This window comes from Nematolebias whitei, chromosome 21 (assembly GCF_014905685.2).
Source record: "Nematolebias whitei isolate Nwh7 chromosome 21, NemWhi1, whole genome shotgun sequence".
Taxonomy (NCBI): Eukaryota; Metazoa; Chordata; class Actinopteri; order Cyprinodontiformes; family Rivulidae; genus Nematolebias; species Nematolebias whitei.
This window is the reverse complement of record NC_056518.1, coordinates 14,392,027-14,407,794: the sequence shown is the minus strand read 5'-3', so window position 1 is coordinate 14,407,794 and position 15,768 is coordinate 14,392,027. Positions and strand designations below refer to the sequence as shown.

Genomic DNA, 15,768 nt, shown 5'->3' with positions numbered 1-15,768 from the left:
CCCCTGGACCGGGGTTTGAACCAAGGACCTGCTCACTGAGAGGCAGCAGCTCTACCAGTTGCGCCACCATGCTGCCCTATTACAATAACAATAAACCTTTAATGATTTATTCAAAGGCGTTAATTCAAACTTTAAATAAAAAATAAGCTAGCAGCACAGAATTAGGCAACCAGCTGTAGTCATCATTGATGTGGCATCTATGGAGAAGTGCTCCATCATTACGTTTTATTCTCCTTCTTCCTGTGCGCCTAAGTGGAACGGGGCAATGTGGTCACTGGAAGCCTATTTCATGCTCATTCATTATGTTGTGGAATCCCTTAATTACTTCTGAGGTTAATTGTAGACTGACAGTCTGATGAACGTCATAAATAAAGTTGTACACCCACTACACCCCCAGTGCTGCTCTGACTGATCTGATAATGTGTCACACATGCAAGAACACACACTGTGAGGATTTCTTTTGTGTCATTTTCTCTTCCTGTAAACTACAAGTACACGTTTTCTGCCAGCATGCTGCAGCTTGTGAGTCCGTGTGCGTTCTGGGAGATCAGTCGGGGAGTTTAGTTTTTCTAGTGGGATCTGGTCGTTAAAGGTCATCTGTAAAATCATCCATGGTGACTCAGCTGCTTGTTGTTTGAAAGGTGCAAACATCTTATGTACTACAACGCTTTCCTTTTTGACCATGACAGCATATTTTGCAGGGTGTATTAAAAAAGTGAGAAAAGGGGACACGAGGGGGACAATAGAAATATATCAATGTCTATAAAGTCATATCTTTGAGAAATAGGGAAAAAGGCCAGCAAAGCTTTGGGGATCCACAAAAAAAAAACCAAAGCAAAACAAAATTTAAGCACGTAGATGTTTAACAACCTGTTAAAATACACCAAAATGCAGGAAATCACATCTACTTTATTCAAAATTTTCAGGGGGAGGACCCCCAGACACACCCAACCCCCCGGCCTGCCTGCTATTTACATTCTGGCATTGACCAGTTTACAAATGAAGCCCTGTTACTTGGTATGACTACAGCTGTTATGATTCTGTTCAGTAAAGTTTTAAAGTGATACTGTTAATTTTCTCAAAACTTTTTGGAAGCTGGAATTTAAAAAAATATATTAATTGTGTCTTGAATGAAAAATACCCAATGTTTAAAAGTGTAAAAATTGTATTAACAGTATTAAAGAACAGAGCTTAAATATTTATGTTGCATAAATGTTTCCATTGCGTTAAAGAGACAAATCGAAGAACGTTATTGCATAAACATGAGGGTTATGAGGGGTCCCTGAACCCAACAACGTTTGAGAACTCCTTCTTTAAAAGATTACACGAAACCCTGGCTTCTTGGAAGCCACATATAAAAACATGAGAGATGATTTAAGAACTTACCCAATGCTGCATATAATATAGTGCCCGGATATTTTAACAGAAAATCACATGTTCTTTGCTTGACCTGCTGCTTTCTCTGTCGTCTTGCTCTAAAACAAAACCTGCTGTTGTGCAGTAAAGCTCATATTCTTTTCTGTCATATAAATTAAACTAACTTCTAACTTACTAAAGGTTCTGACCCTTCATAGAGGGACCTATAAGTCAAGAGAATTATGGGTCTCTATGTGTCTGCCTGTCACTTGTACCACAGGGGGTGTAAACCCGAACTAATTTCTCCCACATGTCTGTCTCGTTAAAATAGGTTCAAAGCAACAGGACAAGTCTGTCCACCGTTGTCAGATTTTCTGCCTTTATAATTGAAGTCTTTTTTTTGTATTATTGTCTGTATTGATGCTCACAAATGTTTTTTTTTTTTGCAGCACATGTGGAAAACAAGGAGCAGTATATTGAGTTGCTGGAGAACTTGGGGAATAGCCACCTGACCCAGGACAACAATGAAATCTCCACAGGCTTCCTCAACTTGGCTGTGTTTACCAGAGAGGTCACAGCACTCTTCAAAAATCTGGTGAGGAAAGAAAGAGCAGATGGAAAGTAGAATGAACACAAGACCGAGTGATTCATAATAAAGGCAAAATATTTAGACAAGAACGACTGCAAACTTAAATTCTGGAGGGATTTGAACGTGATGCATTGAGACTTTTGACTCTGGAGGTCCGGAACTGTCCCATTGATAGTTTCTATGGCGATGATAATTCATCCCAGACCTCCATGTGTGATCCAGCACACAACACAATCTCCATGCACACTGCCTCCCAGGTTTCAGTCAGGGCCTCACAGCAGAAAAGTGCATCCAAAAGACTAAAGGAAAGGTTTTCCTTTTAAAGAAGTATGTAACAGAATCAGCATTGTCCTGTGCAGTGTGCATAGAAGCGTTCATGCATTGATCGTCTGTCATGTGTTGACACTGGGAGCTGGTATTTCCCCGTGGAAGAACTAAATGTATGATCAACTAGTTACCTCAGAGGTTGGCTGCCATCCAAAGCAGTCCTTCTGGTCTCCAGGCCTCTGTGTCAATACATGCAAGGTTAGCGCCGCCATCAGCTCCCGGAAATGGTTTGACATTATTTATCTCCAGAGTGGAAAGCAGCTTGGCAGTAATTCACCTTGAAAAACCTGCAGTGACATTTACAGAGACTTTAAATCTGCATGTGGTTAACTGGGAACTTATGGAAATAATTAATAATTTATGTACCATGACCTTAGCTAAAAATAATGATTTGATTTATCTGCAGGCCAGGGATTAGTGTTAATCATCTACATGTATTACTGTAAAGTGCAGCCTGTCGGGGTCATTCTTGGTGTTTTGTGATTCATTCTTTCCAGATCCAATAACGGTTCATGTTATTTCCGTTCACTTAACTTCAGCTCATTCTTTACTGTAACACAAACAGCACATTAAAGTGATTGCATCACTTGGACCTAAGACTTGTAGTGGTGCAGAGTAATGTCCAGGACTTTCTTTGGATGACTCACAAGTTCAAAATGTCTGCGTCACCGTGTTTTGGGGATTGTTCATTCCCATTCCCAAAACTGAAAGTCCATTGGGCAATACAGTAGAGTTGGCTGAATGAAATTAGCACTTTTTTGAGATTGCTCATCTCACTGGATGTGTGGTTTCCTCGCTCATTTGCTGCTTGTTTATATTTTTCAGGTGCAAAACCTCAACAACATCATGGCCTTTCCTCTGGAGAACGTGCTGAAGTCAGAACTCCGGGACAGTAGATTAGTGAGTAGGAAGTCTGTATCGCCCACTGCCATGAAAAGCGGGCAACCTGAGTATGTCTGTGTGTTTGTTTTCTGTTAGCAAAATATAAATATAAACCACTGGGCAGATTATAATGAAACTTGGTGAAAGTACTCATTGGATGTACAGCTACAACTGATTAACCTTTAGAGTCATCCTAATTCACGATGTCCCCCAAAGACAATAGACTTAAGCAAACACAAAAATGGTTATACCTCAGTTAATTCCTCAGATATTGAGCTATGATTTAGTGTGGTGGTAGCTGAGAGTCATGCCTAACATTTATACTAACAAACAACCCAATAACTTTTCAGTGAGAAGCCCCATTCTTGTATTTCGCCGATGTGGATGTGTGACAAAATTTTTGTATTTTTCTACTTTTACCAACCACCGACGTTACAACTAGTTTTCAAAACACTTTGCGGTGAGCGTTGTGTGACTGGTCAGAACTTTGTGGATGTTTGTTTATGTAAAGTGAAGGCAGTGAGCTGCTCTCAGGTCTGCTGAGGAGCTGCTGGCCAGGGCTGTGAGAAAATACAGCCAACATTACAACTGTTCCAGTAAAAATGATAAAGATAGTAAAATAACTTGTGGAAGGAGATGGGACAGCAAAGAGAACTGATGGCTCAACATTCTGTCCAAGTATAACCTTAAGATTTTGTCTCCAGGATTTCTTTCAATGAATGCTACTTTCAGTACATAAAGTACACATCCAACTTTCTCTCGCTAAATAAGAACTTGTTTAGAGAACCATCACTACCTGAAAGTGAAAATGAAGCTCCATCCATTTGAACATTTGACATCACTCTTCAAAACATTGACTTGTTGCAGAACATTATATTTGTATTAGAGACTGGGTAGTGGGATGTTTTTGGTTTCTACATCTAAAAAGACCAAAAAGGTGGAAATGATGAATAGAAACAAATATATTAAAAGTTTAGGCTGGATACAAAACTGACAACAAACTCATATAAACATGGATTTGTGGCTGTTTTGTTTCTTACAACCTGAATATTCTGCTCTTTGCATAGCTGAGTTTTAATATCGTAGACAAAAAGGGAATGTCTCACAGAAATGTTTTTATCAACAGTATGGTCAGATTATCTTTACCGTAATTTCCAGACTATAGAGTGCACCCGATTATAAGCTGTGCGCACTAAATAAAAAACTAGCAATTTTGTACTTACATAAGCCGCACTTGTGTATAAGCTGCGGGTGTTCACTTTGTAATATGAAATATTTACACAGAAAGATTTTTAAAACTTTTAATTAAATACGTACCAGTAACATACACAAATGTTATTTGCTGAAAAATGCCTTTAACACGGCTGGTTAAAAAAAAAAATTACAGTAGCGTACCAGGAAAAGTCACTGATCGCTATGTTCATCTTCCTCCTGTGCACTAAAACCACTGAAGTCGTCTTCTTCAGCCTCAGAATTGAACAGCCTCAGAAAACCTTCATCACACACGTCCTCTCTCTGTCATTGTCGAAAAAAATACAGTAGCCTACCAGGAAGTCATTGATCACTATCTTCATTTTCCTCCTGCAGCAAGTTTGTGATCTGTGGAGCAAAAGTTGCTCTGCACATGCAGGGGAGTCCCCCCTCACATTCTCTGTGCATGGGGAGGATCCCCCCACCCCTCGTTCTCCCCTCCCAGTTTCGTTGGTTCGACTGTGACCTGTTCAGTAATTTCATTGGTCAGGCATTTTTTAACCTTTATTTATACAGGTAGTCTCATTGTGTCACGAGGCCCCCCCAAGAGAGATCTGTATTGGGCAAGCTATGCGAGTGCCTGGGTGTGATGAAGCTAAATGTTTTTGATGGCAGGAAGCTCGTTAGCCCGTCAGGAAAAAAAAAATCCATAAATTAGCCGCAGCATTGTATTAGGCCTGTCACGATAAATTTTGCTGGGCGATTAATTGTCTCAGAAATTATTGCGATAAACAATAATATTGTTTGAAATTTGACAATAATTAGTAATGTCAATTTTAAGAAGAAATGTTGGTACATTTTTGTGTGTAGTACCTTTTTTGACCACTAGATGGCAGTACAAGACTGTTTGAACCAAAGGATGGATAGTGAGGGAGCGAGCAGCGCATCTCTTTAAGAAAAATAGGAGTTTAAATGGATTTAAAGAGAAGAGAAAGGGAGGGGTCAGTGAAGAGCACCAGAGTTGAGCTTTTTGTCATCCAGTGTCTTCAGTCGAAAGAGAGAGACACGAAGAAACGATAAAGCCGATAAATGAAAATGAGGTTGATAATTTTCATTTATCATGCGATTAATTGATTTATTGTTTATTTGGACAGGCCTAATTGTAAGCTGCGGGGTACACAGCCTGTGAAAAAGTAGCGACTTGTAGACCGGAAATTACGGTATTTACGCAGCTGCACAGTATTCATATAAAAAGGCAGCATCAGGTTTGTGGACTGTATTGTATTTGTGGATTATATTGACAAAAATCAAAGTACATTTTGAGGGTGAATTATTTTACTTTTAAATAAAAATCTTTCTGTCTGGGTTTGAGACACTGTTGAGCTGACTAAGACGATGGATAAAATGATGTTATTTATACAGATTAAGTAAGCTTGGGTATAAACTGAGCTACTTTCCAGTGCTGAACATTTCTGTCTCGCTCTGTTTTTGATTTGCCAACAAACCAGTAATAAGCTAATACCTTTTGTAAGCTCCTGTCACTGCCCTGACTTTAAAGAGATGATTGCTCTGCTGCGTTGAACTTCATGCTATAAGGAAGCATGGCAAAGTGCCACTGGGATCCTGTTTGGCAAGAGAAGCCAACTTTATGAAAGTCATAATTATGTCTCCATTCTCTTCTGTCAGGAACTCAAGAAACATATGGAGAAGAGGTGGAAGGATTACGACACGAAATTGTAATGAACCTTGTTTTGTTTTCTAATATTCTGCTGCTAAATTTGATTGCAGTAATGTTTATGATCTCAAGTATTTGAAATGTTAGGCAGATGTGATTTCTCTAGAACAAAATGATGTTTTAGTTGAAGTTACAACAGCATAGGCTGTAAGAGTAATACTTTATTCCTTTTAGGCATTCTGCATTAGTATAAAATATGGCTGAGGCATCGTTATAGCTGTAATTTGACATTATTAAGTATTTAATAATATCATAAGGAGGTTACACTTCTTCTTGTTTTTCCGTCAGCATCTTAGTCAAGGAAGTTCGTTTTTAGACTAAACCAGACAAGTGGATATATTCAAAACAGGTGACACATGCACATGAAAAAGAATAATCTTTTGTCTGTTTTATTTTTGTCTTTCCTTCTCCTTCCCCCTCCTCAGAGGGAAGCTGGAAAAGGAGAGGAAGGAGAAGACAAAGCAGCTGGGGTTGATCAAGTCAGAGGGATCGGACGGAGTGGAGGACATGGAGAGAGAGAGACGGATCTTCCAGCTGCAAATGTGTGAGGTGGGGGGATCAGAGCCAGTGAAAATATTCAACCCAGACACTTTTTGCTTACCTGCAGCAGGTTTCTTTTAGCTCATATGGGTGGTCTGCTTTACAGATTCTTTTTTCCATCTATCGTCAGCTTTTTCTGTCTCAAGAGCAGTTATAAAGACATTTCAGAAAGTCAAGTAAAAATGATAGCTGTAGCTGTTACAGAAGAGATCCAGTAGAACTGGTTTATAGGTATTTGAACATTTCTTCTTGAAAAGCAAAAACATGTGTAGTTGATAAACAAATTGAAGGAAAATGTGGAGAATCACACTGACGGTGTTGTTTGCTCACAGGGAGTAGAAATCAGCTGACTGACTTCACCTAGCATGCTGTCGCTGAGAGAGCTAACGCCACTTCCAACTCTTATAACTGCAGAGGAAGTCAACAAGCACCAAATTACCATGAAGCTTACCAGACGAGTAGGATTTTAATTAAAAACCAGCCCAAGCGGAAGAGGCAGGAAGGCTGCGAATCATTGCATCAATAGCTGGGAGGCCACCCGGGAGCCCCAGAGAGGAGCCATGCTTTTCCAGGGATCTCCGTGTGTCCCTCGTCACTCCTCTGAGACTTTAAGACGACTAACCTGTGAGGAAGGCTTCTTAAAACCCCGTGTTAGCTTAGCTAGTGCATTAAAGGCCAGTGCAAAGAATATAAACCAAGAGAAAACTTACTCAGGATGAAAAAAAGGAGCCCCGGAGTCTCAGTCAAAAGTTACTGCTCGCAGCCAGACTTTATTTAAAAAAGGGCGCAGTGGAGGTTGTTATGATTCTGTTGTTTGGTAGAACCCGTGTGCAGGCAGGACTCGGAGAACTCAGGATTAAATGAAGGGTATATTTTTAATAATTGAAATCAAAGCTGACGTGCAGCAAACTTGCATAATCACTGGGATGACGTGGAGGAATACAAAACCATAACGCCATTCAGGACAATGCACGGACACGGGGGACGTAGAGACGCAGGCTTAAATACAAAACACTAACGAGGGGATAAAACACAAACACCTGAGGGAGGGCGGCAGAGGCAGGAGTTGATCACATGAGGGATAAACACTGAGGAGAGCAGGACAGACGACACAAGGATCACAAAACGCACACAGATCCTCTCATAGGTTACTTAATATTTCATCCTAAAACTCAAAATAAAAGACAAAAAACAAACCGTGACTAATAATGCAAGTGCCTTTTGTCATTTTTCTTTCGGCTGCTCCCTTCTGCAGGGGGAGCCAGCAAACGTGCATGACAGATTTGGCAAGAATTTTTCACCAAATGCCCATTCTGATGCAACTTTGACTCAAACCTGCAGCCCACTGAGCCACTGCAGCCCTTAGAATAATGCAAGCTCCCGAATGGAGTGATATTCTGCAGCAAAAGGCTCCCTCTGCATGTGCTTCTCATGTTTTGTTTAACATATTTGATCAATCATAAGCAAAAGAAACAATGAATACAGTATGTTTCCTTCCCTCCTCTGTTCACACAAATACAAATATTTATTACAACGCACATACGCAGTTTAAAACTTCACTGCTGCTAGTAGAGACAGGTGGATTCAGACTGTGTTTAATGGTGCAGATCGTGTTATCTCGTTCTGTGAAGTCTTTCATTCTTTCAAGTTCAGTGAGCGCTTGGAGTGTTGAAATGAGATAAATGACCTTTGAACCCACTTAAAGTTACAAAGTGTGCAGCCAAACACAAACATGTACAGAACAGGATCTATTACGTCTCCGATGTGAAACGTTTGTTTTTACTGCTCACAATTTTGACTTCATGCTCTTTTTTTTCTTTCAAGCTTTACGGTTTAGAGCATCCGTTTGAACTCTTTATGTTTCTGTTTTTAGTATCTTTTGAAGATCCAGGAGCTGAAAGTGCGTCAGGGTCCCGACCTTCTCCAAAGCCTCATCAAGTTCTTCCAGGCCCAGCTCAGGTCAGTCTCAGCTAACTTTTTTAATGTCAGATAGCTCATCTGAAATAGGTTGAAGCTGGCAGAAAACCATGTGGATCTGATCAGAGCTGTGCTCAGAGGGGAACTGTGCACATGTTTTGAAGCTAGTTGGCTTGGATGCGTTCTGTTAACCATTGACGCACTTTATGTGGGAGCTGAGTATATACATCATGAGCATGTGATGTTTTTGTTGCTGAGAACCAAAATGTTTCATGACTCATCACTTCTCGTCTGATTTCAGTTTCTTTCAGGATGGGCTGAAAGCTGCAGAGAATCTCTCTCCCTTCATTGAGAAACTTGCTTCCTCTATTCACACGGTAAACAGCAGCTGTTGTCGTTTTTATCTTCCTACAGCTTCTTCATTCTGTGGATAAAATCTTTTTTTTTTTATTATGGGAATTTCCCTCCTTACCTGATTCACACAAGAGGAAATGTACGACATCTGTCCTCACTTTATGTCTCATTACGTCCTGTTCATGCATAAATATAAGGTTGTGCCTTAGAAAATACTTCTTTTTATAAATAATGTTGAAACAGAAATAAATAATATTTATGCACAATAGCTGCAATTGTGCACTGTAGTTTATGATAGCTTTAGTAGTATTACCCAGCTTTGCTCTGATTTTGGAGGAATAAAAGTCAAGTTGGAACAACTTGGTCTTTGTGCGTTCTTCCGACTAACTCGAACTGATGCTATCCCAGAATGCCACACATGCACAAACCTCACATATTTGAGTTATCTTGCCTTCAATCTAACCAGCCGCACACTCACTTAGGCATTTTTTTGTTGTTTTTATTTCCTATAGAGACACAAAAATGGATTGTACTTTGTCATAGATAAAGTGCACAAAAGCTTTTTTCACTGTCTTAGTTCCTTCTTTCTGGATTAGTTTCTCTTTTACTGTCAAAACAGTTAAAACCAAAGTCTGTTTCCTTTCTGTTTACACTCCCCACCCCCCAAGTTAAACTTACAGAATATACTGTTATTGACCTCACTTTCCATGTTCATAGCTGAAATGTTCCCTTGTTTTCATACTTTCCCTCCCGCATGCCTGTTTCTTCAACCACTGGTCTCCAGTTTGGTTTCCACTTTGCTTTATTCCCAGTTTCTGGGCAGAGCTGTGGAAACAGGCAGTTAGCTGTGATCCTGGGAGCGTTACATGTTTTTCTGGTTGATCCAAGGCAGATCTCTGACCTGTTCAGACATGAACTGTTCAGCCTTAAGAAGGAAATGCAGGTCAAATCTGCACCACCGTACCAGAAAAATAAAACTGAAATAATTTCACTAAAACTGACTGATGTGAGATTGGCCATATTACTTCTTAATTTAAAAAATGTATATAAAAATAATGAGCTCTGCTTAGCATTATTTTAGGGCATTACACAAAACTCCCATGTATTGTTGTTCCACACCCAGATTAAATAAAATAATTATTTTTCTTTCATATTTCTATTTTTTTCATTAATTTTTCTTAGAAAATGAATTGAGCTCATTTTCCATCCTTCAAATCTTTAGATCTGTTTACAACATTTTCCTGCTCCTTTCACATTTTGTTCTGCTTCAGCTTCTTTCAGCTTCCTTCTGCAAATCTAAACATTTGTTTCAGCTAATTTCAGCTGTTTTTTTAGCTGTTTTGTGCTCCTTTCAGATTCTTTCTGCTAACTACAACTTTTTTGTACTTCTTCTAATTTCTTTCTGCTAATTTCAGCTTGTTATACTCCTTTCAGCTTATTTCTGCAAGTTTCAGCTTTTTCTGCTATTGCAGCTACGGTACTATTTAGCTGTTTTTATGCTAATTTTAGCCTTTTCAGCTAATACCACATTTTTTGCACTCATTTAAACTTTTTTCAGCCTAATTCAGCAAAAATGTGCTCTCCACTTTCTTCTAGTAATTTAAGCTTTTTCTGAATTTTTAGCTACTTCTCAGCTGTTTTTGGCTAATTTCAGTTTTTTTCAGATAATTTCCTCTTTGTTGTGGTTATTTCTGCTTCTTACAAACTAACTGGGCAAATATGTGTTCTTTCTGCCTTCTTCTGCTAATTTAAGCTTGTTCTACTGTTTCAGCTGCCTTTTTTTTTAGCTTTTTATTTAGCTAATTTCAGCTGTTTTCAGATAAATTCAAGTTTTTCTTGGTAAATTTTGCAACTTTCAACCGAATTAACTTCTTTGTGGTGATTTCAGCTTGTTATGCTCCTTTCAGCTTTTTTTATGCTAGTTTAAGCTTTTTCTGCTCTTTTCAGCTACTATTTAGCTGTTTTATGCTAATTTCAGTTTTTTCAGCTAATTCCACATTTTTAGTTAATTTCAGCTCTTCCCATTTGCTTCTGGTAGTTGAAGATTCTTTCTGCCTTTTCAGCTACTTTTCAGCTACTCTTTGCTAATTTCAGCTTTTGTTTTTTAGCTAATTTCCAAATTTTTCTGCACATTTTTGCTAACTTAAACCTACCGTAATTACCGGACTATAAGCTGCTGCTTTTTTCACATGCTTTGAACTCCGCAGTTTATATAATGCTGCAGCTATTTTATTTAAATTTTTTTTGACGGGCTAACGAGCTTCCTGCCGCCAAAACATTTAGCTTCATCACACCATGCTCACATAGCTGCCCAGTACACGTCTCTCTTGAGGGGTGGGTCCTCATGACTCAGTAACACTACCTGTATAAATAAAGGTCAAAAATACAATTTGACCAATGAAATTACCGAACAGGTCACAGTGGACCAATGAAACTTTGAACTACCGTAAATGAAATGCACTCTCACTAAATTCTTCAGGTCAGTCATTTTGCACTTCATGAACACCCTCCTCATGGAAAACACATAAAAAAAAATGCAGATGATGCAGCTTTCAAGTTAAATGCGATCTGTCGAAGAAGGAAATACAGCTGCTGCACATAAACTAAGCATTTCCTGGTAGGCTACTGTATTTATTTATTTTTAACCAGCCTCGTTACAGGCACTGTTCAGCAAAAACTTTTACTGTACGTATTTGCATATGTTACCAGTACATATTTAATTAAAAGTTTTAAAAAATCTTTGCATAAATATCTCCTGTTACAACATGGACACCTGTGGCTTATAGACATATATATATATATGTACAAAATTGAATTTTTCAAATTTATTTAGTGGGAGCGGTTTATATTCAGGTGCGCTCGATAGTCCAGAAATTACGGTAATTCAGCAAATATACACTCTTTCTGCTTTTTTCTGCTGATTTAGGCTTGTTCTATTTCAGTTACAATTCAGCGTGTTTTTTTTAGCTAATTTCAGCTGTTTTTCAGCAAGTTCTTCAACTATAAGCATTCACACTGTATTTTCGCAGGAAATGCATTTTCTCCAGTTGTTATTGTGTTTAACAATCTTATGGTGCTTGTTGCAGATGCGTTTGGAGCAGGACGAGGAGGTCAAACAACTCACTCAGCTGAGGGATTCTCTTCAATTACTTCTGCAAGTGGACGGCAAAGAAGTATGCACATTTCTAAAGTTTCATATGTGTAAAACTCATTAAAATACTTTTCTATTTAGTGGGTTTATTGTTCATCCTAATTTAATCAGTTTAAGAACAAAATGATTGCAGGTGAGAGCTGATCAAAGTGTTCTGTTTAGCTGCAATTGTTCTGTCTTGCTTTTTAAACTTCTTCATCTGCAGCACTGATGTGATGCTTTCAAAGTGAAGTCCTACATCCCTGTTTGTTTCCCAGGAATATCTGAACAGGAAGAACTCTGGCAATGGGTACAGCATCCACCAACCACAGGGAAACAAGAAGTATGGCACTGAGAAGTCTGGCTTCCTGCTGAAGAAAAGTGATGGGTGCGTGAAAAGACACGGTTTTAAGAAGTTCCAAAGAAGAGTAATGATGGTGGGATTGTTCAAACTGTAACTAAAGACAAGAGAAGAAGCTCTGCATTGTCGCTGCTGTTAGTACAAACAAAGTGTGGATTATCAGGGGAACCTGTTTGAGCTCGTAAACTTTAGCCAGCTTTGTCACAGATTTTTACATTTATATTTCAAAGTGAACACAACTTAAAAAGAATCAGAAGAGATCAGGGTCGTTTCAAGAGTGAGCGAATGTAACACAAACTGGGAACGGCCGACTCAGCTCTGCCTGCCCCATCTGGTCTTCATTACTGTGAGATGAATAGTCGAGCGGGGCCCCTCCTTACGAGCTTTTTGGCAGAGTAGCTGAGCAGATCCAGCTTTTTCTGTCTCACACACACACAGAGCCAGAGTACTGTGTGATAAGAAGGGGGATGTGGTTCAGTAGGGCAAATGGAGGAGAGTCAATTCTCAGGTCACAGACTGAAAACATAACTCATATTCAGTGTTTCCGTCAGGATGAAAACACTGCGCATGATTAAATGTACTGTAGTATATAGATCATACTACTAGCTCGTAGGGTGTTGCACAGAACTCAGGATGGTATCAGTAAAGTCATAATATCCTAATTTCTCTCATTAATCCTGCATCCTGTAGGATCAGAAAGGTTTGGCAGAAGAGGAAGTGCGGAGTCAAATTTGGGTGCCTGACTATTTCACACAGTACGGTGAGGAGTATTCACAAAACTTAGCTACATGGAATAAAATTTAGCAAATGTATATGCGTAAAACACAATTTCTCTGTATCTATTTTGGATGTTTGCTTGTTTTCAGATCAATCGACCACCAGCGAAGCTGAACCTACTCACCTGTCAGGTCCGGCCCAACCCAGAGGACAAGAGGACTTTTGACTTGGTCACTAGTAAGTTCTTCTGCATATATTTTTTCTTAATAAGAGCATGAAAGGCAGCTGTGTTGAAGCGTGCCTCTTTGGTTTATCAATAACAGAAATAAAGATCGTGACATTGTGTGAATGTTTATGAAGCGTTCACACTATTATGATCCATTTTTCTTCCGTACGTTTTTCAGCATCTTGCTCGTTCCACAACTTTTGCGCTATTTCAACAAATCACGTATCAAAACGTTCAGCTCGTTCAGGAGAAAGGTGCTCTGACTTTTGGTATTGGTGCAACTTTAGCTTTTTGAAATACAGCAGTCCCTCATTTATCGCTGGGTTTAGGGGACCACACCCCCTGCGCTAAGTAAAAACATCACAATGGAGGGACACAGTAGTCCATGTCCAAGTTCAAGTAAACTTTATTGTCATTATCAGCTCATGTGGTACATGAGATGGAAGGAAATTATGTACATAAGTAGTACAGTAGTCCCTCGTTTATCACGGGGTGTCCGTACCCTGAAGACCCGCGATAAGTGAAAAATCGTGAAGTAGGATTAGTAGTACAAGTAGTAAATAGTAGTTTATTTTAGTATATTATATATTAAGACATTTTAAACTCTTCCCACACTCTTGCAATATTCTAAACAATGTTTCTAAACTCTAAACGCTCTAAAAGAGCACAGCGTGTTAAGATCTGCGCTCTCTGCCACGCCCACTTCTGGCTGTAATCACACTCGTGCTCATCACTCCCAATCTTCCTCCTTCTGTGTTAATAAACAATTTAAATTTAAATACTGTACTGTAATAGTTTAAATAAACAATCCATGGCGCATGAGCAGCTTTATTTTAAACAATCAAGCGCGACCGGAACCGAGCCTTTAGTCCCTTTCGGCGAACGGCCAGGCCACTGGGAAATATCCTGATGCTCCAATGGACAGTTCACCCATAACCTGCTGCAGCAGGTGCTAAATTATTTTAAACAATTTATTTTAAATAATTTTGGACCTGTGATTGTGCTTTTATTGAATATTTTTGTGCACTGCCCTTGTCTGATGCCTCATGCCTGAAGACGTCTGCTCTGCCTTCAGACCACCTGTGGTCGAGCTGTACAGACTACAGACAGCTGACTTTCTCCTCCGTTTTATCACGAGAAGACAGTCAGCTGACAGCGCTGATGCTGCTGTCAGTGGCTTCTTCATCTATCGGGCGTTGCAGCGCTGTTGTTGCCTGACAGCAGCACTGCATCAACAAGAAGTGGGCGTGGCAGAGAGCTGCAGGTGGCAGAGAGCAGAGATCATGACATGCTGTTGGAGGGAACTTCTCACTTCACCTGTGGGCTGTACACAGGTGCAGCAGGTGCTAAATAATTTAAAATAATTCATTTTAAATAAAAAATCCATGCCGATTGTGCAGCTCATCCATCCATCAGCCAATTGTGTGTCATGTCCAATCTTATTTTGAAAAACCGCAAAAGAGTGAATCCGCGAAAGTCCAATCGTAAAGTAGTGAGAGACTACTGTATTTAGTCTTTTCTGCCTCTTTCCTAATAGAAAATGAATTGAGCTCATTTTACATCCTTCACATCTTTAGATCTGTTTACAACCTTTTACTGCTCCTTTTACGTTTTGTTCGGGTTCAGCGTCTTTCAGCTCCCTTGTGCAAATTTAAACATTTTTCAGTTTTTTTCAGCTAATTTCAGCTGTTTTGTGCTCCTTCCAGATTCTTTCTGCTAACTACAATGTTTTTGTGCTTCTTCTAACTTCTTTCTGTTAATTTTAGCTTGTTATGCTCCTTTCAGCTTATTTCTGCTAGTTTATTATTTCAGCTATTATTTGCTGTTTTAAGCTACTTTTTTAGCTTTTTCAGCTAATTCCACATTTTTGGAGCTCATTTCAGCTCTTTCCATTTTCTTCTGGTAGTTTAGGCTTCTTTCTTCTTTTACAATTACTTTTCAGCTATTTTTTAAGCTAATTTCAACTTTTTTTTGCTAATTTTTGTGCTTATTTCTGCTTATTTAAACCAAATTCAGCAAATATGTGTTCTTTCTGCTCTCTTATAATCTAGTCTTCTTCATTTTAAGCTAAAATTAAGCATTTCTTTTAACTAATTTCAGCTGTTTTTCAGCAAGTTCTTCTGCAACAAGCATTCACACTGAATTTTCTCAGGAAATTAAATTTCTCTAGTTCACTTTTTGTTCCACAAGGCAATTTAGATTTTTCTGCCAACCATATTTACATATGTTCTTTTATGTGCAGGTACCCGCACATATCATTTCCAGGCAGAAGATGAGCAGGAATGCATGATGTAAGCACCGAAACATCTGTGGGCCACATCATAAGCCTATTTACCTTGAAGCTCATATTTGTCATTATTAAAGTTTAACTCCTTTTAACCTAAACACAGCCTGCATTGTAGAAACTTTGAAATGCAGAAACTTTGAAATGTTCTCATAAGTT

The 15,768-nt window shown here is 39.0% G+C and overlaps 1 protein-coding gene across 1 annotated transcript in view; it reads left to right on the top strand.

Moving 5' to 3' along the window:
* The window catches only part of asap3 (ArfGAP with SH3 domain, ankyrin repeat and PH domain 3), a 25,964-nt gene that overhangs the window by 5,726 nt on the left and 4,470 nt on the right, over positions 1–15,768 (top strand). The window contains exons 3-13 of the mRNA XM_037695085.1: positions 1,806–1,951; positions 3,098–3,172; positions 6,032–6,081; positions 6,506–6,629; positions 8,494–8,579; positions 8,839–8,914; positions 11,978–12,064; positions 12,300–12,409; positions 13,073–13,142; positions 13,249–13,336; positions 15,568–15,616. Of these exons, the coding sequence (XP_037551013.1) occupies positions 1,806–1,951; positions 3,098–3,172; positions 6,032–6,081; positions 6,506–6,629; positions 8,494–8,579; positions 8,839–8,914; positions 11,978–12,064; positions 12,300–12,409; positions 13,073–13,142; positions 13,249–13,336; positions 15,568–15,616 (961 nt within the window). The remainder of the gene's footprint in view (positions 1–1,805; positions 1,952–3,097; positions 3,173–6,031; positions 6,082–6,505; positions 6,630–8,493; positions 8,580–8,838; positions 8,915–11,977; positions 12,065–12,299; positions 12,410–13,072; positions 13,143–13,248; positions 13,337–15,567; positions 15,617–15,768) is intronic.